Below are 25,125 nucleotides of genomic sequence, written 5' to 3' on the forward strand. Positions count from 1 at the left end.
CATGCCTAACAGTGATAAAAGTTGCCATGAAAACATAAAAGAAGGAAAAAGAAGGAATTACAGGAAAAGCAATGGTGCATAATTACACCATGGGAAAAACCTCACAAAGAATTATAAAAATGGTAATATAAAGTCCATCAAATAAAACTCTTGAGTAATCACTGGTTCATAAAATGCAACATTACACGCCATAGAACTATTTCGAACTCTAGTGTGACTTGCCTCATCGGCTCTGGTAGGCACCTACAGCTGTACAACACATTGCCATACCATAACATACATCTAATTCACCTGTTGCCTACGTATATATATATCAGGAACGGCGCAGTGTGGGGGGCCCACTTCCGGGTTTCATGAGCTAACAAGGTGATGACACTTTATGTATTCCTTTGTATGGTGCACAAAAAGTGTGGGGGCCCGAGCCCCCACGGCCCCCACGGCTGCGCCGGCCCTGTATATCAAATGGTATTAGAGATAGAATGCTTAATAACACTGTGTGAGAAGGTTGGATACTCTTCACGTAATGTACAGTACATTATATGTCGTACTATGTTCTTGATAGCTCACATACTGTATGTAGTATAAAATACTCTCGACTCGCATAAACACATCTTGGGGTCTAATATTACAGTGTTTACCCCTCAGTGATATCTTCTTCTTCCTCTTCCTCTTCTCCTTCTTCTTCTTTATCTTCTCCTTCCTTCTCTTCCTCATCTTCATTTTCCTTTTACTATTCTGACAGCACAGTTGAAAATTTTCATTCTGCAAAATGGTTCATATTCCATTTCAGGTGTGTTTTCATCAACATGGGATACTACCTGTAAATGACATGTATTTCGCGCTTATGATATATTGCGAATTGATTACCTTACCTTTCCTGTGAGACAAATTCATGAGTGATTGACATTAGCAATGAGAACCACATTGACAGGATGAGAAAGAAATGAAATCACTTTTTAAGCAAAAAGAGAACAATTCCCGACCTTGGATACCATACACATAATATGCATTATTTTGCACTGTGAGAGGCGATATATTCATGAGTTGTTAAATTGGCAAATACCAGTCTTGAGGAAAATCAACTTGAGGAAATTTGCAAAAATAAAAATACAGCATAAACAGTATTGATAATGTACACTCTATGCAACAGTTCATATTGATAATAACACTGGGTGATTTCAAGTGCTAGTGCTATCTCAGCACTAGCACCGGCGATAAAACTGAACTTGAAATCATATCAGTTTTAGGAGTTCAACTCAAAATTATGATGGACATGTATTTCCGGTAATTGGTGCTAGGCTAAGTGTTGAATGTCGTCTGCTGAACTGAGCTCCACCATTTGTGTTAGCGATTTACATGCTTTTTCCCCGTTGACTAACACTAGCCCCTAGGGATTATCATTTTCGTCATTTCAAGTTCAGTGCTGGTGTTACCATTGCCTTGCGAGACCTGCATTCATGTTTTACGTGCAAAGTCAATGCTAATGCAATGGTCGCCCTCATAATTAGACGTACACAAACACTCTCAACATGGCTATATACAGCGTGCCCCACAAAAAATGCTACTGGCACTCTAAATGAGTATAATTTGAAAATTACCGAATCATATTGTATATAGTTTTATAATCGTAAACTAGCATTTATTTTATGATACTGGCTTAAATTTTATGCGATATGGTCCATTGAACACAGAGATATGAACCTTCTTTCAGCACTCATCAGAAAATCTCTCAATCTAAGTTTCGTTATTACGTTGAATAAAGTACGTAGTCAAATCAGGCGTGGAACGTTGTTTCTCCTGCAACTTTGTCGGGTTCTTGAATGAGGCTTTGCCTCATGTGGTCCATGACAATGTTTTCTTGTGTTCGAACTGTTACTCTTCTCCCCGATCTGCCCTTGTTAAGGTTTTTGCTTGTACCAGATTCCCTGTATTTGAGCACATTTCTGAGTATTGTCGGCTTGCATGGTGCTCGCTGATTGAATTCTGCCTTGAATTCATCTTGTACCCTGTTCAGATTTCGATCAGATTTCGTCATTTTTCGCAGAACGCATCAGGGAGGGATGAATAAATAGATCATCCCAAAGTCCTGAACAAAAGAAAATCCTTGCAGATTTGGCTGAACGTGAATAGATATCATTTGCCCCACTTGATTAGATAACAACTTTTGTTAGCTGGAAATGACTACACATACTACTTAAGACAAAACTTGGATGGAGTGGTTTCCTGATGTGTAACGAAAAAATGTTCATATCTTTGTGATTATTAGACCATATCTCATAAAATTTCATCATTTGTAGAAAATTAATTTTAGTTTATGGTTGTAGAGATATAAACAATATCATTTTGCAATTTTGATACTATACTCATCTAGAGAGCCATTAGCATTTTTTTGTGGGAAAAGCTGTATATCTGAGCCTAGGAGCAAAATTAAAGGCCGTGTCACACCATTCCGGGCAAGCTACGCGGGCTTGTGGCGAGGAGGTAGTTTCCAGCACGTAGAAGATTTTCAGCGGGCGAACAAGAATGTTTGCAATTTTCATTCATGCCTTGTCATACCGTACGGGGGAACTTCTGCGGCTTGACTTGCGGGGAAACAAATTTACTCCCTGGAGCTCTCCGCAGTTGGTCCGCACCTGACACTATCTAGCCCGTAGTTGCCCGGAGGTGCTCACGCAAGACCGATTTAACCGCAGCCAAGTTTTGAGCATGACCAAAGGGCGAGTCGCGGGAATGCCCATAGGGGTCCACGCAGAACGCCAGTAGGAGACCCTTTACCCTTAGCGGCAGTACTTCCTAGGCAATTCCCACGCAGGTACTTCGCAGTCCCGTATGCAGCCAAGATAATGAAATTCTGTGAGATTTCAGCCATTCCATTAGAGGAATTCCTTCACTGAGTTGTCAGCCCCCACGCGACTGGTACAAAGGTCACACAGTATACTCGCAAGTATAACGCGTCCAGCAACTAAGACACATGCGCTGACTCGCACAAATCCTTTTCCGCCCTCAGGAATGTCAGGTATGCTAGAAAATCCCTACACGTAACAAGCCCGAGTAGCTTGCCCGGAAAGGTGTGACAGGGCCTAAACACGGTTGCAGGTAAAAAAATATGCACGCGCACCTCCGGGCGACTACTTTTGAGATACATGCTAGGTACTGTCATGTGCGGTTAATCTACAGGGACCTCCGGGTAGTCAAAATTGTTCTTTGCAAGTCGCACGCAAGGCTGGTGTGACACGGCCTTAAGGTAATTGTGATTTCAAGAAGAGATGAAATTTGTGGTATTTTAATCAGTCATCCTCACTATGTGTCCAAAACTAAGCCATCATGGCTACATCTTTTTTTTTTTTTTTTTTTGACTTTAACTATGCACCATCACTTTTTTTCATCACGCAATTCCCACAAACTTCGCGATGGTGCGTGCGATGCTGGCACCTAGTGTTGGGATCGACAATTTTGATCAATATCGCATCGTTAATCTGACCGTCGGTGTGAGAGCTTGACTTAAGACTATTATTTGGCGGCTAGCACAAGCTCTAGCACTGATCTTGAAATCACCCATTGTGTATTTTATATTTCCTTCCCATCAAGCCATACTGCAATTTTGATAGTTCTTCAGGGCACAAATATCATTTCCTTGGTCACAGTAATCACGTCTGCACCTGCCATGTACTTCCCCTTATTTCCTGGTTGAGCATTCCAGTCAGCTATTAAGACTCATAAAAAAACAAACAAACATAGAGCATTTTAAGTTTTAGCTTCCAACCTGGTGCACGTATGTGCACCTGGAATCTAGACGAGTACTAAGATAGAAATGTCTCAACCAGGGATACACTCTAGATTAAAGAATTTCCTCCTTGATAAGAATAACACAATTTTAATGTATTTTACTGCGTAACCTTACATGACCCTTGAGTTGTCTGGAAGACCCTCCTTATGACCACTGCATGCTTGGTGCAAGTGAATTGCAATACTGGGATATGCACTGACACCTAAAATCCTATGCACAATACTCTAGAGCATAATCAACACTAGTAAAACCACATATACATACATAGGTAGGTACACACACACCAGGGAGGTGAGACAAATTCTCACCTCCCTGCACACACTATATGGATCAGCTGTATAAAAATACACTGATATCTGCAGTAACATGTTCACCGCAGTACATGATCTTCATTGCTATAAAATCACTCATCTCTATTAAGGTTGATATTATGATGAATCAAATATTCTTCATCAATCTCTAGAGACATATCACAGGCAAAAATATTCATATAAATGAAGATTTGAATATAAATGAGATATAACTCTGAATAGTCAAGTAAGCATTATAATATTGATGATAAAGATCAGACTAATAGGCCACTCTAGGGGAGTATTTTCAGTGGCATTTTTTCATTATCTTTTGCTGAGAACAACAAAGCAAATTTCTCACTCATTTGCAAACACAGATAATAACCATACAAACCTACAAATTTGCTTGATCTGATTACTCTGTTAAAATTTTCATCACGGAGAAAGACACTTACGGGTGAAATAAATCAGTAATAACTGTGTCACACATACATTTATTTAATTAAATATATATTTTCAAAAATGTTTGTTTTCTGAGGTGTCAGGCTGTGCTAACTTATAAACTCCAAAATGACCAGTGTAACACAAGAAATTATCAACTTTATAGATACTTATATATGTACACAATCATGGCATTACAACACACAAATTCATTGCACTGTCTATAACATATCTTTGACAAAACAACCCAAAGTAAAACAAAAATAGAATGATATCAGTGAGACAGTCGAAAGACAATCACAAGGACAAATGTCAAATGACATCAAGTATATGACAGAAACAATGCTACTTACAATGTACCACTTTGTTAACCAAAAAGAGGCAAGCCAATATTATCAATAAACCCGAGTCTTCCTCCCTCTTCTTCCTCATAAAACATGCAATCAGACAGATAGACAGACAGACAGACATACATACACACACACACACACACACACACACACACACACACACACACACACACACACAGAAATCAACTGGGATCAGGAGACAAGACTGGTATTTAAATTCAGACCACTTTCCCAGAAAGTTGTCTCAAGGCAGCACTGCTACTGTACACCTTACCTTTCCTTACCAAAATTTGCATTGCAAAAACAACAAAGAGATGCCAGGCAAGACTAGTCAGTTTAGATCAGACTTTGAAAGACAAAACATTTTTGCCTTAAAATGATACATAGCTCATGAAATTTGTATGTTCACGGTAGCTTACTGAAAAAATTATATAAAAAAAAAAACCCAGCAAGGAATGCTACTTTTGAGGAACAAAAAATAACAGCTTTTAATGAAAGTTATTGAAATGCACCGACCGCCAGCTTCACTGTGCGCAGGACATAAGAGGATACAAAACTCCACAGCAGCCTTTGTGTAGGGAGATCAAGATCAGAATTCAAAACTTTGGAACATTGGTTGACAAGATGACGTGCAGCCTATGAACAAAACATTTGACAAAATGTTTATTCATGATTACTGCAGCCTACCAATTTTTTTTTTAAAGGGCGTTCATGCACACTGTCACCAGCCTCGCTCCTAAAATACCATCCTGTGTACTCCTCTTTTGTGAAAATATCATTTTTTGTTACTGCTGGCCTGTTGTGATTTAAGGCCCATCCCGAATCATACTGGTGCCAAATGCACACTGGTGCTACTCCCCATCCCTAAAAAACAAACAAACAAACAAACAAACAAACAAACAAACAAACATGCAAATAAACAAACAAAGAAATAAACAAATTACAAGGTAATACTCACCTCCAAGAAAACCATTCTAAAGTCTCACAAGAGATCTCAAAGATATGTTATAAGAAACGTTGAGTATGGAAGGCAGTGCAGTGGCCATGAAAACAAAATGACGGAAATTCATGTCAGGAATACTCATTGGGCACAATCACATGATCTATCAAAACATTTCATGGTATCAGTGGAGACAAATTCTTTGTGAATGTTAATCAAAAACATGTACATGTATTATCACAAAGATGTATACGGTACATTGCAGACATAACATAATATTGCATGTAAAAAAAAAAAGAAAAAAATGAGGCATATCATATAATGAATTCATTGTAGATTCCTCAATATACATAATCTTGTTTCAGTCAAATAGAGTGAAGAAACATGGAAGAACTCATCATCCATTAATGCTCTCACACTGCACAGAACTATTTACCTGATTCCTCTATGTCAACATCAGCAATATATATACAGTGTAGTACTATTTTCTCGCTACAGATTCATTCACTTTGACATATTGTTATAGAAAAAAAAAAATGTCCCACTTACTCATACACAGTATACCTAAAGCTATTGGCACTTGGGACAGCCATGAAGAATCACCGCTCATGTTTGCTCCATGATCAATTTCTGCACCATCTCCTATAAGTGAGTTTGCTTCTTTGTTTTCCAAGGTATCAGTCAGTCAGTCCACTTTCAAACTAAGCTTAACACCAGAAAATTAATGAGGCTATTTAACCAAAAAGAAGAAGAAGAAGAAGAAGAATAAGAAGAAGGAGAAGAAAAAAAGGTCATTGGCCCCACCAATTGGTTGGGGTTGAAGCAAAGTTTCTGCAGGTGAGAAACGCCTATGCTGGTTGGTCTGCCAGATACAGGAGCACAGACAGCCTGTAATGTTGCCGTAGTTGATATACCTAAAGGTGTAGCCTTTTCCACTAAGGCAAGATATTGGAAAAGGTACTGTCTTGCGCTAATTCAATCTGGGTACAGCACGATATATTTTTATGTAGAGACAGACATTACATATCACAAAACAGAGATGATTCTGTATGATACTTGGAGCAATTAAAACTCTGCAATAACAACGAAAAATAAGAATTGACAACAGTAAAGCAGGAGTGTACAAGCATATTAACATTTTGCTAAATTTAAGAGAGAAAATTCACCCTACATGCAAGATGACTTTGAGTAAAATCAAACAGACAGAACAGTGAAAGCTTCATTAAATTCTGGCATAATATGAGTGAGTGATCATATAAAAAGTCATTCAGTTTCAGAGTCATACAACATGTGTCCCATAACAGTGATATTGGACAAATATGGGAAGAGTTGCTGAGGTACGATGTATTGATGACATGATTTTGTATTAGACTCATTACACACAATTTTCCCCTAAGTTTCCTCAATTGGACGGGAATTCTAGAAAAAATGGAGGGAAAATTTTGACAAATTTTGAGCAAGATGACTTCCTGTGTGTGTGAGGTTGGAGGGGCTGGAGCAGAGTGCCATAGTTGCCGCTTTACTGACAGAGAGAATGATCTACTGATATCTTCATGGTCTTGCCTTATTTGCATTACTTGTTTGTGATCACAAAGGCTGTTGCAAAAAAAGAAAGAAAGAAAGAAAGGAAGAAAGAATAAAAATTCAAACTAGCTAAAAAACTTCCCTATTTCATACATCCAACACAAATGAAAATTTTACTGTTCTATTTGTTTGATGGTCTTCTTCTCAACCTGAGCGCAGACTGGTGTTTCCCTTTAAGTCGTTACAGCCAATAGTCCCATTCTACGACAATCTCATGCATCACTCAAAATCATACAACACCTGAACAGATTCTAGGTATCCGATTGGTTGACTGCTCATCACATGATATGCAGTTTATAAAGTACCATTGCAAGCTGTCGCAATTGGGCCATGCAATCTTTGTTGAGGAAAGATGTATATCACATGGCTGACGTCACCAATTTACATCAACTCCTCTGTGAAACTCATGATCGACGCATAGTTTTTTGCACCACTGCAGGCTTCTGATGTTACAATGAACATACCTTTGCCGGTGCATTCAGTCACTCACTATAGTGTTAAAGGCATACAATCGTGGCGAGTGGTTTGTGTGGCACGGAGACGAACGCAACACGCTGCCTCCCCCATTCTGTATCAAATGTAGTGACCCCAAATGAGAATAGCGCTGGCTCAATGGGTCAGCGAACAACACTCTAGACTACAAGAGCTCTGTGCTACAAATCTCCTAACCCAAAATGGCTGTCCGAGCAAGCCACGAGAGCTTCTGAATGGACTCACACTCTCAGTGCGCATGCGCATGAAGAGAGGCCAACAGAGCCACGCGTCTTCTGGCCTCTCTCCTCCAATCACTGCAGCTTGCGGTGACAATGTTTGTGTTTGATGCGTACACACACACGCATACACACATACGTGTCTCAGTGGCAGCATTGTCCCATCATGGATATAGCACCGAGTCTGGCATTGCGCAATTGCATGCACAAACTTCAGTCGTTCGGAGTTTACGTACCATAAGGGATGACGATCGTATGCCTTTAACAACTTCAGCTGACCGCTTTTTGCAATTGACTGACTGTACTGTGCAACCAATTCGTCTTTCACATAAAAATGGTTGTCCCTTCTGTACCAAATTCAAGAATCAGTGTGGATCACATCCATTGACGTCCGAGGTGTTGTATAAAACAAATAGCATATGGTTTTTACGCATGAAATAGAGAAAGATTTTACACTCAATAAAAGATGAGGTGCAATATTGAACTTGGCTTCGCCTCCTTGAATAGAGCACCGCTATCTTTCACCTTGTGCGAAATCTTCCACCATCGCACTCGTTCATACCATTCACTTTTTTTTTGTATACTAATGAACTCAAAGTACATGTAACATCTAAATTCTAAATAACATTAATGGTGTATAAAATGAAAATCTGTTAGATATCTCATAGAAAAAATATACATATATATGTACAGAATGGAAATGCAGATAAAAATGTTACTTGTTTTTGTTTTTTTTGTGTATGAGTTGTGTCAATGTTAATAAACGACAATAAAAATGTACACTACAAGATCAATGTTCATACTAAGTACTGTTGGGCAGGCATTACTTTCTCATAATCTTCTAAGGTAACTCACAAATCTTGGTCTCTAGTAAGTCCTTTGAGGAACATTTCCTATAATGAACATACAAATAAACCCTCTTCCCTTGCATGCTAATGTGCGAGGAGTAGGGGTGGGATGGGGTAGTGGGAAGAGCATGATTACATCGACACTGAAAAATGCTTTTGCATGTGAAATACCTCAATTCCATCCACCAGCTACAACCATGCCTGACAAGGCATTGTATCTTGTCTGACTAGCATTTTTTTTGCATCAATGATACTGTATCTTGTAAGCTGCTGGTGCATATTCTAGCAACTGTTAACCCATGAGGCCCCACACGCAGAATTCAAAGAACTGGACACCCTCTTCATGTGTACTAGTTGAGGGAAATATAAATTCACAAACACCCAGCACAACAAGATGGGCCCACCTTGAATGATATTAACTCCTCCTGCAATTGACAATCTCTGCTCTCTGCTTTAACATGTGGACTATAGTCATGGGGTCACAACAAGATGGGCCCACCTTTAAAGATATTAACCCCTCCTGCACTGGACAACCTCTGCTCTTTGCTCTAACATGTGGACTGGTCATGGGAACAATGTAATTTCTTCACATCAATGATATTGTATCATGTATTGAGTAAGCTGCCTGTTCATTTTCCGGCAAGTGTTGACCCAAGATGCACGGAGACATCTGGACTTTTGCAATGTGTTTATAATCAATCTTACTGGAGTAGTCTGCAGCAGGCCCTTCGCCCTTCCACATTGAGTCTCGTTGATGTGGTCCCTTACCCCTTTCGATCCTGTTCTGCTAGTGCTGGGTGATGACAATGGCAGCCTTCACACACACGAACACACTATTAGGAAGATCATGGCTGCTCCCAAAGCATAGCAACTTGCATCAACAATTGGAGGAAGAGCACTTCAAGTCGACGATGCCCTTCAGCAGCAGAGCCAGCTGGGAACGGTCTACCTTGTCGGCAAACTGCTGACCTGTAACAGGATGGAAGAATGATGTAAAGCAATGTTGATAATCATGGAGCCACTCGAGTTCCACTCTAAACACACATTTCAATTTCATGGGGCAAATTTTACAAAATCATATGTAACTGAGCATGAATTGCAAAGAAAAGGGGGAAATGAAGATACAAACAAAAGGCATAGACTATATCAATACTCTTGACTTTACTGACCTGCATTTTGAATACAACCTAACTGTTTATGACAGGATGAAATGACACACAGAGAATGAGAAAATAAAAATGTTGTCATAACATTCCTGATATCATCAGTAAAAATACAAAATAGTGATGCCCACAATAGCAAAGCCTGCATTGAGCTTTTTAATCAGGCATTCAAACTCCTCCCAAAAAAGAAAGAAAAATAGAATTGCGCTTTTTTTAAAAGAAAGGGTATTCAACAGAAAACTGCTTTTAGGTAAGTGTCTATGTACATTCTGGGTAATAAAATATATTCACATTGATCTTTGGACAACTTAGCCATTTATTCATGAAATAACTGTAGAACAATATCATATGGGGAAACATACCAACATTTCAAAAAGCAACTAGAAATGTCACTATGGCGACTGGTATGCCTCCGCCATAATGCATCATTCTCCTAATAGGTCTAAATAGTACATGTGGACAATGTGCGATTACATTGTCACAAAATTGGCAAAATGTTAAAATGACAAGTTTGTAACAAATGTGTTGAATGCTCACCTTCCTTGACCTAGGTTTAATTGGATGAATAGGAGAGCATGTATTTGGGATTTACGGACTTTAACTTGACTCTGACCCATTCATACGTTTATGCATTGAGTAATTTTCAAGGTACGGAGAGAAAGTGCAATATCTGTATTGAATAGTAAATTGTTACCATTTTCTTCTGGCCTTTGACCCTAAAATTCATAAGATAATGACTGTCAGGCAGAAGATGCATAAATATGTCACACGTTTCAAGATAACTTGAGCCACTTCCGAGATATGGAGGAAAAACTTAGTTCAGCACTTTCACTTGATCTCTGACCTTTTGACCTTTGAGGCAAAAACAAAAGAAAAAAATAACTTTCCAGAGAATCTCTATTAGGTTAAACATGCATACATCTAGTGTTAAAAAAAAATAATAATCCTGCTGGTTTTGCATAAACATGAAGGACATATTTAGTAAAATTTTGAAGTGTTGCCCTTGACCCTTGACCCCTGACCTTTGAACCCATGAACCCTAAATTCTCTAGATAATCACTGCCAGTCAGTACATGTATATATACTATGTTCCCTGAAGAGACCTTGAACAATTTTCAAGGTACAGAGAAAAAAGGTGAAGTTTTAATATTTTTACTTGACCTTTGACCTCATGACCAAACTTTCACCAGAGAATCTTAATTGGGTAATACATGTATACACTAAGTTTCAAGAAAATATCTTCAGGCATTGCATAGATATGATGGAAATAGTGAAATTTTATGTATTTGACCTTGACCTTTTGACCTTTGACCTTGAGCATGTGCACCCAAAAGTTGACCCCCTAATACACTTACATGGCAAGTTTCATTAGGATACCTCAAAAGGTTTTGATAGTTACCTTGTCCACAAAATTCATTACAGACGGACGGAAGGACGGACGGACGGACGGACAACCCGAAAACATAATGCCTCCGGCACCACTTCGTGGCGGAGGCATAAAAATCAGAACAGGAACATTGACAACAAAATCAATAACACTCATGATAATGTTAGTATCAATGGTGATTGCATGAATACTATTTGTGGTTGGAATAGCAGGGCAATTAAAAAATGTGCATCATTCATTTCAATAAGGATAATGTACGAGTACCATTTTTGCTTTGGTTTCTATATGGATGGGACAGTGTATCTGCTGTATGATGCAGAAATGGAACATACCATTCCACGAAAGGGATTCTAAGGCTTTGTCTAGGGAGGGGCAGTCTTGGTTGTGATGACACGCTCTTTTCATCAGCTCACACAGAGCATCCTCACCATTAGCATCTGTGAACACAAAAGAAGTGACAACAGTTTCAGATAAAGATCTAGAAAATAGGATATGATATCTGTCCATCCTTTCATTCACTTTACAGGTTATCTCAAGATATGGCATATTACATCTCACATGTGCACACATGGCACTTCATATACTCCACTGTCTTGTATGCACACTTGGCACTTCATACACTGTATCTTGCTAATCTATCTCTTTACATTTCTCTTCAACACATGCCCCAGATGCTTAGCTTCATTGTGTGCACACATTGGCAATACACATTTACTATTTAATAAAGCTTATCACTGTCTGTAAAACTATTCAATTTATGACATAACAGCTATTTAAAGACAACATTGCTTTCTACAAAATTGTATTATATGGGTATCTAACTAAAACAAATATACACATTTCATTAGGTCTCAACAGAAATTAAACAAATATGCCATTAAAGTCTTGATGACGAGAAAATACCATTTGGCACACCTTGAGCATGTTCATATAAAATCAATAATTCGGAGTCAAGTGCTTGCTAAATCCAATAACCAAGACATTGTTTTCACATTTTAGTAAGCGACATGTAAACAGCATTAGCCCCAAGTTCTGCTTCAATTTTGTTGCTTTTATCAAATACATTTTTTTTTTCTTCAATTTCCCTTGTCTTTTCTTCAAAGCTCCACCCTGCTTGCAGCTACTCTTGCAGTAATTCAACACATACATGCAATCTAACTAGCTCAAACTCAAAACTCTTATGTACCTTTAGGTGGGACTATACAGTGTGCAATTACATCCCTCAGACATCGGACTCCATCATTTTCTTTCTTCTGCTTGGCTGGCGGCTGGGTCTCGCCAGTCCTATTGTCCACGGATTGCCCCCTGAAGAATATTCACGCCGTGGTTTAATGTAGAATAGACACATCATCATCAACAACTTTGTATTTCAATTACATTTACAATTTACATGAATATATTCACAAGAACTTGCATGATTTTTTTTTTCTAAGATTTTGAGACCCATAGTCAGTTTCTCATAGTTTATTCAAGAATGTTGTCATAGTCTGCTAAGGTGCATAATGCATGGCTGTGACAGTTTGGAGAAAGACATTGCGAGAGAGTGAAGATACGGGATGGTTGGATTGGGTACTCCCCCCCCCCCCCCCCCCCCCCCACACACACACACACACACACACACACACACACATGGTAGGGAAATTTGACAAGCTTATCTTTTAAATGATAAAATCTGGTGCATTAACACACTTTTTTTTTTTACAAACAATACTTTCTATGGGGGGGGGGGGGGTTCAACAGAGGAATTGATTTATCAGAGTGAAACAGAACTTGGCAAACAATGCAAGTCTCATGCAGATTTAGTGGCAGGATTTATTAGCTCATATGAATATACATTCACCCCCGTCTATAGCACTCACTGAAGAGAAACAAAAAGTGGCTGATTAGGACACGTGGTCACTATAGATTGGGTCTTCAACATGGTTTTTCACGGGGGGACTGTACTCATGAGATTTACAATACATTTCATGAAATTTGTTATTTGCCCTCCGATTGATTATTATGAAAGCATGATTTATGCACATGGCTTGGAGCTTCTGAAGGACCAACAACAAACACTTCTCAAACTGCATCTTTCTCTGGAGTCCATCTCTCACCTGCTGTGTATTCTCTTCCTGACGATGGGATTGTTTGCCTTAGCAACCGGTTTCAGCATCACCTTGCACTCTGGTATCCGCATGTTGGTCAGCTGCTCACTGTGCACTTGCTTTGCATTGTCCAAGATATTCTGCAATACATGACAGGTAAAGACACAACACTTCTTACTCTTCCTTTTAATCCCCTCCATCCGTTTTAAAGGACAAGTCCACCTTCATAGACATGTGGATTAAGTGAAGGCAACAATACTAGTAGTTCCACATCAGTGAAAGTTTGGGGAAAACCAGATAATCCGTTCAAAAGTTATGAATAAGTATCTGTGCAGTCACTGCTGGATGAGAAGACTACCACAGTGTATGATGTCACATGCGTACAACGATATAAGGAAAACAAAAAGAGAATTTCACAAAACTTTACTTTTTGAATAAAGTGCACATTTCTTCGACTTGTTACTGACATATGTTAAGGGTAATATTATTCCCCTTGCCTTCTGAAAGAGAGAAGTTGAGTGTTCTTTTGTTACGCGACAAAAGTAAAAATATGTTGAATTTTCTTTATACTTTATGTCATACACATGTGACATCACAAGCTATAGTAGTCTTCTCATCCAGTCGTGACTGAGCAGAAACTTCAAAAATTCATAACTTTTGACCGGATTGTCCGATTTTCCTCAAACTCTCACTGATGTGTTCTACTAATATTGCTGCATTCACAAAACCCACATGTCTATGAAGGTGAACTTGTCCTTTATGTAGGAGCAAGAACTCTAATGTATCACCCCGAGTTATGGCAAAACCAAATAAAAATTCATTTTCATGAAGACCATGATTCCAATTCAAGATATTCATCCAAGCTTTCTTAGATTATACTTGCCCACATATGTCATTCTATAAGCAGATAATGACATATACTGTAAGAGTGGATATTTTCATGTGAATAGTTTTTTGTGCTCGGCCAGATAAGACGAGTTCCACCTGTTTCTAATTTCATGGAATCAAGACATCAACTGCTGGAACATATGGCAAGCAGAAATATTTGCATGCTTTCATTGTCACTCGAGTTTCAGGTCATGTGAAATGCACAAAAATGTTAACACCACAAAAAAATTCCCACCTTGACAGTAATATAACTGTAATACAAGGGATCATCCGACATGATTATGCACTGCTATACAATCATATAGACATATGGACAGTTTCATATACATATAAGAAACACCAGAAATATGAAATTTAAGGACACTATGATCTATCTTGATGATATGTTCTCAAGAATCAACACTATGTATAGAGGTAGTTATAGACATCATAATCATATACACATCTAATATTGAATGAGACATCTCATGATGAAATATACTCACACAAGCATTAATAATGTTTGGGGAATAACCTGTATGACTACTAAAGTTACCTTGTCTAGCATGATGGCTGGTGAGTGAAGCTCTGTGTTCAGAGCAGAGTTTTCCCTCAGCCACGGGTGAGATACCAGTTCTTCAATGTTGAGTCTCTCCGCTGGATCCACTCTCAGTAACCTGTTTATAAAGTTCACACATGCACATACCAACAGGAATGAAGTAATTGTACAGATTTGCAACACCCCCCCCCCCAAAAAAAAAAAGTGCAAAAACTTGTTATCAACCAGTGATTTAGCATCTGTGGTTCCATCAGTATGAAAAGAACGGTTTGCGAAAAGACCATGTGGGTAACTCTACAAAGAATCAGCCTGTTCCATCTGAAGGTCCTGAAAAACAGAAAGTCCTGTGAAATGTTACCTATTAGTAATCAAAATGGATTCTATAATCATCTTTGACCTGGGCTTTTTTGGGCAATTTCTTGACAGAAAAGAAAGTATCCTTTCCGAACCAACTCAATTTTCACAGTTTCACCATACAGTGTACAGCCCTGATCAAACGAGTAACTTCGCCTTCAGGTGGTATGGTCCATATTAAACACTAAACAGCAATTCAAACTACAGTGGACTCCTGTTATAATGAAGTCCTCAGGACCGGCAGTTTTTTTCGTTGTATCAAAATTTCATTATAACTGAACAAATAAACAAAAATAAAAAAACATAGAGTGGATAATGTCTCAGCCTGAATTTTTACTTTGTTGTAACCGGAATTTCGTTATACGTGTTCGTTGTAACGGGAGTGCACTGTATTAATGCAATGCACTGAATACATTGCTACATGTTATGTCACACGAGTCGCGACAAAACTGGCAAGGAATTGTATGAGTAATGTGATGATGCATGACCTTTATTCATTATTGTCCTGGAATTTCGTAAGGTGAAAGGCTACGCAGCTCACCTCTTGACCACGTCCTTGGCTTCGTCTGAGATGAGGGCCCACTCCTCCGACGGAAACTCGTACTGGCCTGCCATGATCTTTAGCCGCATGTCCTTGGAGAGCTGGCGACTAGGCGTGTCCGGGTAGAAGGGCGGGTAACCGCACAGCATGATGTAGATAATGACACCCATGGACCACATGTCACACCCCTGCCAATTTTGATGATTGACATATTATGTAGATAAGGTCTCCTTTTCTTGCAGCGATTTATGGTACCCATGAACTATTTTCCTCAATGAATGTTCTTTCTTTGTCATACGTGTCAATAAATTGTAATCTCTATTGTGATAATGCAAAGTTGCTCATAATGACCACTGCTGGAAAAGAAAAAGAAAAAGAAGAACGTGTTCACTTTGTAAGGAAGATGACCATTCTAAAACAAAATTAGCTGCTGTAGCATGTAGGAATACACACAAAATGAAACTTCATTACCCGGTCTGCCGAGGAAAACAAAAACAAAAACAAAAATCCTCATGAGAGCTAGTCACAATGTTCAAATATAACTTTATCATTTTTTATTTTTCTTCATTTGCAAGAGTTGCATGTAGCAACTATCACAGTCATTTCTGAAAGGCACTGATGCCAACTTACTCAGTTCAGATTGGACTATGGTTTGACAAGGGATTCAAAAGACTCCTTGTTGACTCCTTGTAGTGGGCCCCTTGTAGCTGTCATCTAACGGGCAACACCAGAGATAGTAGCAGTACCTGATTTCATATTATCTTCAATTAATCTCTAACAATTACTCAAAATCTCCACAAAGATACACTGGAAAGACTTTAAAAAAAGTCCTCATCTCAAAGTTCCTCAGATAGAGTAACAAGGCATGATATCATAGCCACTCAATGCCACGGAAGTTCGTTCTAAACAACCTCATTTGGCCCAAGTGTTTACGCTCATACCTGGTTCCAACCCAAGCTTTCACAAAAGACTGTGACATCATAACTTTGGCACTCCATTGATAACGAAATGGTCCACTCATGCAGACTCTCACCTTGTCATAGGTGTATGGCTTGGGGGCCATTTGGATGACATTCCTTTGCTCCCTTCGCTGTCTCTTCTGGGCTTCTAGGACCTGAAGTAGGCAAATGTTGAGAAAACTTTGATTACAGCATGCAAAATTCCTTTGGGAAGAGGCTCGGTCTACTTTGCCAGATGAAGGCTAGCAGATTTCGCGGCCGAAACGTCGTAATCATTTTTCGTGTTTACCTTGCTTTGTGAGATTAGAAGATTAGGCTTATTTCTGCAGTTACTACCACGATGATGAACATCTTACGTACTATAGGCTGGGTTAATAGTCATTATATTCAGAAGTTCATGGATGGTATGTTTTACCTATTGTGCAAGAATACATACTCTTATACACGTATAGATCCTAAAAACTCACAGAACCCATCACATGGATAGGGGCGCAGTGATAGAAATAACCTAAAACACTTCATTCACTGCTGTGATGCTTTCCAATGCCTACATTATTACCCTCGCACTGTGCAATACTCATCTGTTTCACATTATTACATGCTGCTATCTTTCAACACAAGGATCATTGCATTCACTTCTTTCCTCCGAATGTGCCTTCAGACCTTGCTCTACAAGAACTTGTACAAAATGCGACCAAGCATTCTCTTCTCTACACTGAAATTGTGCCCGTTTCCAGAATGAAATCAAATGCCCTCCATGCATAACCCCCTTTCACACTTAAAAATTATGTTATGTTTTATTACAAGGCATGGAACCCAAATGGCTGTGAAAGACAGATGACGCAAGCTTACCTGAGGTGCTACATAGTACGGAGTGAAGTGAGGTGTCATTAGGTTTCCATCGTCAACTTTGGCAAATCCAAAGTCTGACAGCTTGACTGGGGAGTCCTGAAATTGGAAAAAAAGTTTGAAAACAATCAAAACAGAACCACTTCTGTGATGACAACATTCAACCAGACTTTAGTCATCATCAGTCTACATCTGGAATCACAAACAGCGCTTACCACAGTACTATTTCTCCTGGCTGTCATAGCTTCCAGACGAAACAATGAAAAAAAAAAAAAGACACGCAAAAAACCCTTCCTTTTTCCATTGATCTCAGAACTCAATGCTTAAGAATAAGCAAATGTATCAACTGTTTGAAATATCCAAAATTATATGACTACTCTTGATAGATCCCTGTTGACAACACTAGCTGTTGTGATTACTGCATTCAAAAAATGAATGATTATCACAATGCCTATACTAACCCACATCTGCAATAATGTCACCACTGAACACTGTGTCTTTTTACAACACAATCAAATGTAAAACCATTAAGCTCTTTTGAAAAGGAAACATTTTGCGGCAATGGAAAAATCTCATTCTCAATGATTTATCATGCATATTTCTATACTTAATGAAAACATAAGGGGAAAAACAACAACCAAACAATCAAAACAAAAACACTGTCAACAAATCATATTCACAAATATGATATGGTTGACTATAAAGCCAGGGCCTATGATTTGATTAACACAATTCTGTGCATACAGCAGCTGTTCTGTCTAAAATTTAACGGCACACATGTACACAAAAATCTTCTTGGACACCAATATCAGGAAACATCAGACTTTTCTCCATGTTTTCCTGCTCTTTCACTAGCCATTTTCAAAAGCATTGCTTCGTTGCAATATACAGTGCACTCCCGTTATAACGAACATGGTTATAACAAAATTCCGGTTACAATGAAATAAAAATTTAGGCTACAATATTATCGGCTATATGTCTTTTATTCTTTATTTGTTTGGTTATAACGAAATTTCGATATATCGAAAGAAAACTGCCGGTCGTAAGGACTTCGTTATAATGGAAATCCACTGTACTGTAATCAGAAAGTGGTACGAGTGGTAATACCTCTGAATTGTCCTTCAGTAACAGGTTCTCTGGCTTGAGATCTCTATGTGCAATGTTTAGACTATGGCACCTTTCCACAGCAGATGCAATCTGAGTATGTAAGGGAAAAATAGTCATATATCAATATTGAGGCATATTATTACCTCCACCAAGGAAGGAGGAGGTTAAGTGATCATCGGTGTTGGTTTGTCTGTTTGCAAAATGACTCAAAAAGTTCAGTACGAATTAAAATGAAACTTGCATAAAAAGTCGACATTGACACAAGGAACACCTCATTCAATTTTGGTAGTGATCCTGGAATTTGTATGGATTTTTGAAGGATTTTTCATCTTTTGGCATATACGGCTTGCTCTGCTCGGGCAAGGCGCCTTGCAATGACGTAAACAAAAGGCTTCTATTTTGGGAAATTGCATGCGTGTAAGAGTGGAAATGAGTTGCTGGCTTGGCAGAGGTCTGTGCTCTTCGAGTGCTTTTCTAGTTATGATAGTAGACAATTGCCGCGCAAGCTTAGCAAATCAAGATGTTTTCCACTACCCCAACTTTTATAGCTCATAAAGACTTATTGAAATATAAGACGGTATTTATATGGAGGTTCAATACCATAACAATATATCAATTTAATACAGTAAATAATGACTGCAATGCCAGAAATGTTCGTGTCACCAGATTCTTTTCGTTTAAAACATTCATTACTTGCCTGAAACAAAAATAACAGATAAAAGGGAAAAATCCATTAACCACTGTCACTAATAATTACTTAAGTGTACTTTTATTCAAGTACTATTTCAGGTGTCACTAAAATATTGATTTCACTATTCTATGGAAGCAGTGATGCACAACTTCCGTTCTTGTACCAGGCCATTTATACACTCTCCAATAATATTAATAACATGTTTAAGAGAAATAATCACCACTGTGATGATAAAGATCTTCTTATCTATTGCTAGTAACATTCTTCTTGAATTGTTGCCATTAGTTCCCTGATGCAATTATTTCTGTGAGGAGAAGGTAGGGTAGACATTACATACAAGCAAGACATGCTGATTTCAAATCCTCCTAAAGAATATTTATAGCCTTGGTCACAACCCACCATGTGTGTTTTTAGTCCGTAAGATTTTGGCGGAGACCACGGCATTCACGTTTTTCTGAAAACATGAGGAGGGAGTGGCAAGAGCAGGGAGGGAGTACATCAACCCGTACTTTAATATGAATCCGTAGCCCGAACACAGCAAAAGTTCTTCGTGTCCTAAAAGTGCTACAGCATGTCTGCATGCTCCAAAATCAATACTGAGGTGGTACTAACTACATATGGATCCCCCAATTTTGCCAAAGTTTTTGCAAGTAGACAGCAAGTACTTGCAAGTATGGCGGGTTGTGACTGAGGCTTATTTCTGATGTTGTCTGGCAGCAAAGCTACCTCACACCAGTCTAGTACACTTGTACCTGCTTAGTGAGTATGACAGCCTGCCGTTCCGTGAACCGCTTCTGTTTGCTGATCCGGTCAAACAGCTCTCCCCCGTCCATGAGCTCCATGACGACCAAGAGGCGGCTCTTGGGGAACGGCTCTCCCGGGAACTGGACCTCGTTGGAGAAGACCTCCACGATCTTCACGATGTTGGGGTGGCCGCTGCACCGAGCGTGGAGCATAACCTCGGTGCGGGCACTGGGCTTGTCCGGGAGGAGTTTGAGGGCGAACCGCTCCTGGGTAGTCTTGTGCTGACAGGGGCGAACAGGACCATTGATGCCGGTCCCCAACTTCTGGGTCCAGTCAATGGAGTAGTCCTCCAAAATGGAGGCAGTCTGAGGGGAAAGATATCAGAAATTAATCCAGGGAGCATTAACCATCTATCAAGAAATGTTGGTAATCATGTAGAAATGCACACCTACCGTTCCCTTCGCCGTTTGTCAATCAAATTTTTTGCAGCTATTGGATATGCTAAATTGAACCATATCAAAGAGTTTTCATGGAATTAGAAAGCCGAAAAGGTAAGAAAAATGAGAAATCGGAGTTGAAAAGTACGTCGGTCGTGAACATAGTCTCCGACGTAAGTAGTGCACCGATTTCGCAGAGAACGATGTCAACGATTATAATCGATTCTGGTAGTCTCTAATTAGCCGCTTACTAACAATATCGAACTTGACTCGTGCAATACGTGTAGTCCCTACTTTCATTTTCACATTTTTTTCTTATTGTTAGCTCACCTGAGTCGAAGTCATGACAAAAGTTGATAATAATAATTTGATTTGAATAGTGTTGAAGGGAATAGAATGAGGTTGAAGGAAAGGTGGAAGAAAAAGGTTCGGCTATTTGCGTTAGGAGGGAGAGAGAAAGAGAGAGAAAAGAAGTTGAGAAGGAAGTTGAATTCAAAGGGGATTTGTTTCTAGTAATCTACATAATTTATAGGCCTACTGTAATAAATTAATGAGAATAGTATTACAAAAAGTGTGTATTACTATTGTGGACTTCTCATAACGTGCTCATTTTACCTAAAAAGAAACAGAATATTGAAATTGAAATGGTAATATGTTTTTAATTGATAAATTCAACTTATAGTAGAAAGTAATTGTCTTTATGATAGTATTTATATTTCAATTTCATTTTTTTAATTATGTATACAAAAACTGCAACCCCAGTATTTGCTTTTGTTGTGAAGTAAAAATCCATTTTATTGTGCAATATTCATGTTTAGTCAGCAAAAAATGTTGACAGATATACAGTCACACGCAGGAGAAAATTAACTAAAACGATAAAAAACAGACGCATCAAGATCACTTTCTTTCTTCCACATTTTACTGTCGAGCCGACGTAATTATTGTGGTTAAACACCAAACAAGCGGCTGTATCACAGACTACAACGATCGATTATCATCGTTATATCGCTCTTCCACATAATCGATCATCCATCATGCTACGCTGACACAGCCGTCGATCGGCGTACTTCTGAGTCAAAATCAGCTACAATGTACTTTTCTTCTGTAATTGACTATGAAATTTCATGGAACCGTCAGATATGGTCCATCTTGACATTTCTGATAGCCACAAGAAGTTTTCATTGACAAATTAAGGAAGGAAATGGTAGGTGTGCATGGTGTGCATTTCTACATGATTACCGAAATGTTGCCATAAAGGACAGAGGGAACTGAAAATATATGCGCAAACAAACTCAAAACCTAAATGATGAATTGATGTTCATGAAACCCAGATTCTTATCCTTGTCCAGTACCTCACAATCACATGTGATATGTTGGCACCCAGACAAAGGTTTGACCTCCCATGCCAAGACTCGGCCGTGCGCGAAAGTGTTTAGGTGGCCGCTGCATGTAACAGCCAGTCAAATTTGGGATGGCTTTCTGGTTGAATCATGGTCAGCTTGCGTTACTCTCATATTTCTTTAAAAAAAAAAAAGAAGAAGTTAGGCCTCCAATGCTACATGGGAAATTTGATGGTCCCATTATTGCAACACCCATTCCCCCCACAAAAAAAAAAAAACCCACAGAAAACATAACATGAATTCCTAACTTTTCAAAGGTTTTGTTGTTAGATTCTTATTCCTGACCCAATACCTCATGGCCAATGCCACATTTTGAAAAGTGGGGAGGGGGTGGGGGCCCACATCAGGGTTTCTTCAGCTGACAAGCAAAAAAAAAATATACAAAAAAAAAAAAGTCTTCTGCCCATCTTTCTCATAGCGCAAAAACTAAAGGACTTTACTGCGCTCAAACTAGGTATCACTTAACCACGGGGCAACTCTGTAACACAGTTATACTGTAGAAGCGCTCAGACTCCGAGTCAAAAGAGTGAGTGCTGAGTCAAGAGAACCCAAATGCTGGTCGCAGTTACCTTAGGCTTAGGTATCATTCTACTTTTCTTTCTAGTGCAACTTCTGGGATAAAAAAAAAAAAAAAAAAAAAAAAAAAAAATAGGGGGGGGGGGGGGCGTGGGGCCCAAACTGGTGACACCCACCCTATGTATTCCCAATTCTATGAACGGGTGCAAAAAAGTGGGGAGCCCCCGCCCCCCCCCCCCCAGACTCTACGCTATGTTTATGAGTATGAAGACTTTTTGATTGTTTGAGGCATAACCATAACCAGCCAGCTACATGTAAATAATTAGATAACCAGCATATTGCATATAGATTCTAGCCATACAAAATCAAAGACCAGCGTGCGCATTCGCCACATAAATTAATGACAATGAATCCAGCAAAAAGGTTGACAGCAAAACCAGCCCAGGCCATACCACTTACCAGTCATTTGTCGATTTGTCCAGCAGGCAGTACATTGTTGCACTGTCATGTCACGACCATGGCATAAGTTGGTAGTCTATCGACTGCAGTACAACTAACGTATTGTATTAACGTTACACTTCACAATCATGAAGTACAATTTACAATTAAGCAACCTTGTCCTTGTCTTCCCTAGCTAAACTTTTGCGGCGTATTTGGTCAGTGACACTGTCACTGACACTGACAGTAGAGATAAATCATTATAACACAATTATTAGTTTACCTTTATTTTGATGGATTGGCCACTCATGATTTTGACAGGTTGTAGAGGCTACCGGCACTAGTCTACAAATGCTGCAAAAACATGCCTTGTTGAAATTATAGACAGCTTAACCTTGCATGCAGTGCTGCTGGGATCCCATCCACTCTCCAATTTATGTGCTCATTCATTTGTACTGTTTTGTGTATGATCGATGATGTGCGGTGCGGCTTGTGCTATTGCTAGCCTATGATCAAGTCGTTGTTGGCCATTCTCTATTAATCTTATTTAAAAGTAAAAAAAAAAATAAATAATGATTGCTTTTCGCCATACATGTACTGTCTATACGACGAAATAATTTCATTATCACATTCTAGACTACTGGTTTGGTGTATACAGCAACAACAATCTGAAGTGTGGAGGTTTCACTTAGGAAAGACTTGAGACGTTAAAGGGATCCTATAGTTTTGGTTGAGACCTAATTTCAGGTTTCTAATATTTTTTGGTGAGATAATGAGAAACTTCTTCTGAAATATGAAAGAGCATATAACTTTATGAGGAATTCAACGTTTATTTTATGAAAATTGGTTTCGAAATGGCTGAGATATATCCAAAAAAGAGCAATTCTAATAAAGTGTGGGACCCACATAGCTTTGTTTTACTTTGTTTTTGGATGTTTCAGTCATTCCAAACCCGATTTTCATCAAATAAACTTTGAATTCCTCTTAAAATGGTATGCTCTGTACTGTATCATAAGTGTTTTCTTGGTATCTCGCAAAAAAGTTAAAAGCTCAATTCTCATCTCCACCAATACTGTACCTTTAACAATGGAACGCTTTCACACAGGAAAGCACGATTTATACTCCATGGCCAGTTCCTGGATATTGCTACTCAGTATAGCAGAAACGTCAATGCAAATAGCAAACTGAAAGTAATAATTTTATTATACATTTTCTTGTGCACACAAACCCAAGATCGTGTTTCGCGTATAATGTGTCCGATTAATGTGTCCGATTATCATTGCAATTTGAATTGCAATGATAATGTTGACACTGGCGGCGCACAAAATGCTCTTCAGGAGCGACCACATGAACTAATCAAAAGTAAAATTAATAATTTGATGAATGGTTCAATTCCTCCGCTCAGAAAGAGGGGTCTAAAATTTGCCCATTTGAATATTCGTAGCTTAATTTCTAAAATTGATGAACTTAGATTACTTCTGAGACATACATCACTTGATGTCATTGGTTTGAATGAGACATTTTGTGATTCCATGATTGATGATTCTGAATTGCATATCGATGATTATGTCCTATTATGTAGAGACCGTACAAGACATGGTGGCGGTGTGGCTGTATATATTTCAAAAAGATTCAACTATAAAATAAGAGACGATTTGAATTCATCTACTTTAGAATGCCTTTGGTTTGAATTGCATTATCCAAATAAGCCTTCCATTCTTGTAGGGGAATTTTACAGACCTCCGAATTCTCACGTTGATTTCTTTGACGAATTAGACAGGACTTTGGACTCTGCTCTCTCGGAACATATTGTATTAGGTGATTTCAATTGTAATTGTATGCCACACCAACATGATGTGAATGCCGAAAAAGTTATGTTTTATACAAATATGTACGGACTAAGTCAGTTAATTGATACTGCCACAAGAGTTACAAATACTGCTTCTACTTTAATTGATTTGATATTAATTTTGTATCAGACAAAGAACTTTACAGTGAATGGGGAATATTTGAGACTATATAGCATTAGTGATCATTATTTGGTATATATATTATGCTATTCGGGACTTCAGTGCA

General features: G+C 38.7%; 1 protein-coding gene across 1 annotated transcript; it reads right to left on the minus strand.

Annotated features, from left to right (window-relative positions):
- Positions 1-9,827: 9,827 nt before the first annotated feature.
- LOC140227143 (MAP kinase-activated protein kinase 5-like) lies at positions 9,828-23,395 on the minus strand. Its single transcript, XM_072307575.1, has 11 exons — positions 23,333-23,395; positions 20,267-20,623; positions 18,824-18,913; positions 17,720-17,815; positions 16,942-17,022; positions 15,909-16,096; positions 15,011-15,131; positions 13,597-13,727; positions 12,687-12,805; positions 11,833-11,937; positions 9,828-9,919 (listed from the first exon to the last, which is right to left on the minus strand). The coding sequence occupies exons 1-11, from the start codon at positions 23,357-23,359 to the stop codon at positions 9,828-9,830; spliced, it is 1,407 nt and encodes a 468-aa protein (XP_072163676.1). The 5' UTR covers positions 23,360-23,395.
- Positions 23,396-25,125: the final 1,730 nt, after the last annotated feature.

Source organism: Diadema setosum, chromosome 4 (genome assembly GCF_964275005.1).
Source record: "Diadema setosum chromosome 4, eeDiaSeto1, whole genome shotgun sequence".
Classification (NCBI taxonomy): Eukaryota; Metazoa; Echinodermata; class Echinoidea; order Diadematoida; family Diadematidae; genus Diadema; species Diadema setosum.

Coding starts and splice junctions, on each gene's coding strand:
- LOC140227143 (XM_072307575.1), bottom strand. CDS start 23,359: ATGAGTGGCCAATCCATCAAAATAAAG. Junction 20,624..23,332: donor GCCAATCCATCAAAATAAAG/GTAAACTAATAA, acceptor CTTTCCCCTCAG/ACTGCCTCCATTTTGGAGGA. Junction 9,920..11,832: donor AGAATCCCTTTCGTGGAATG/GTATGTTCCATT, acceptor ATCCTGTTACAG/GTCAGCAGTTTGCCGACAAG.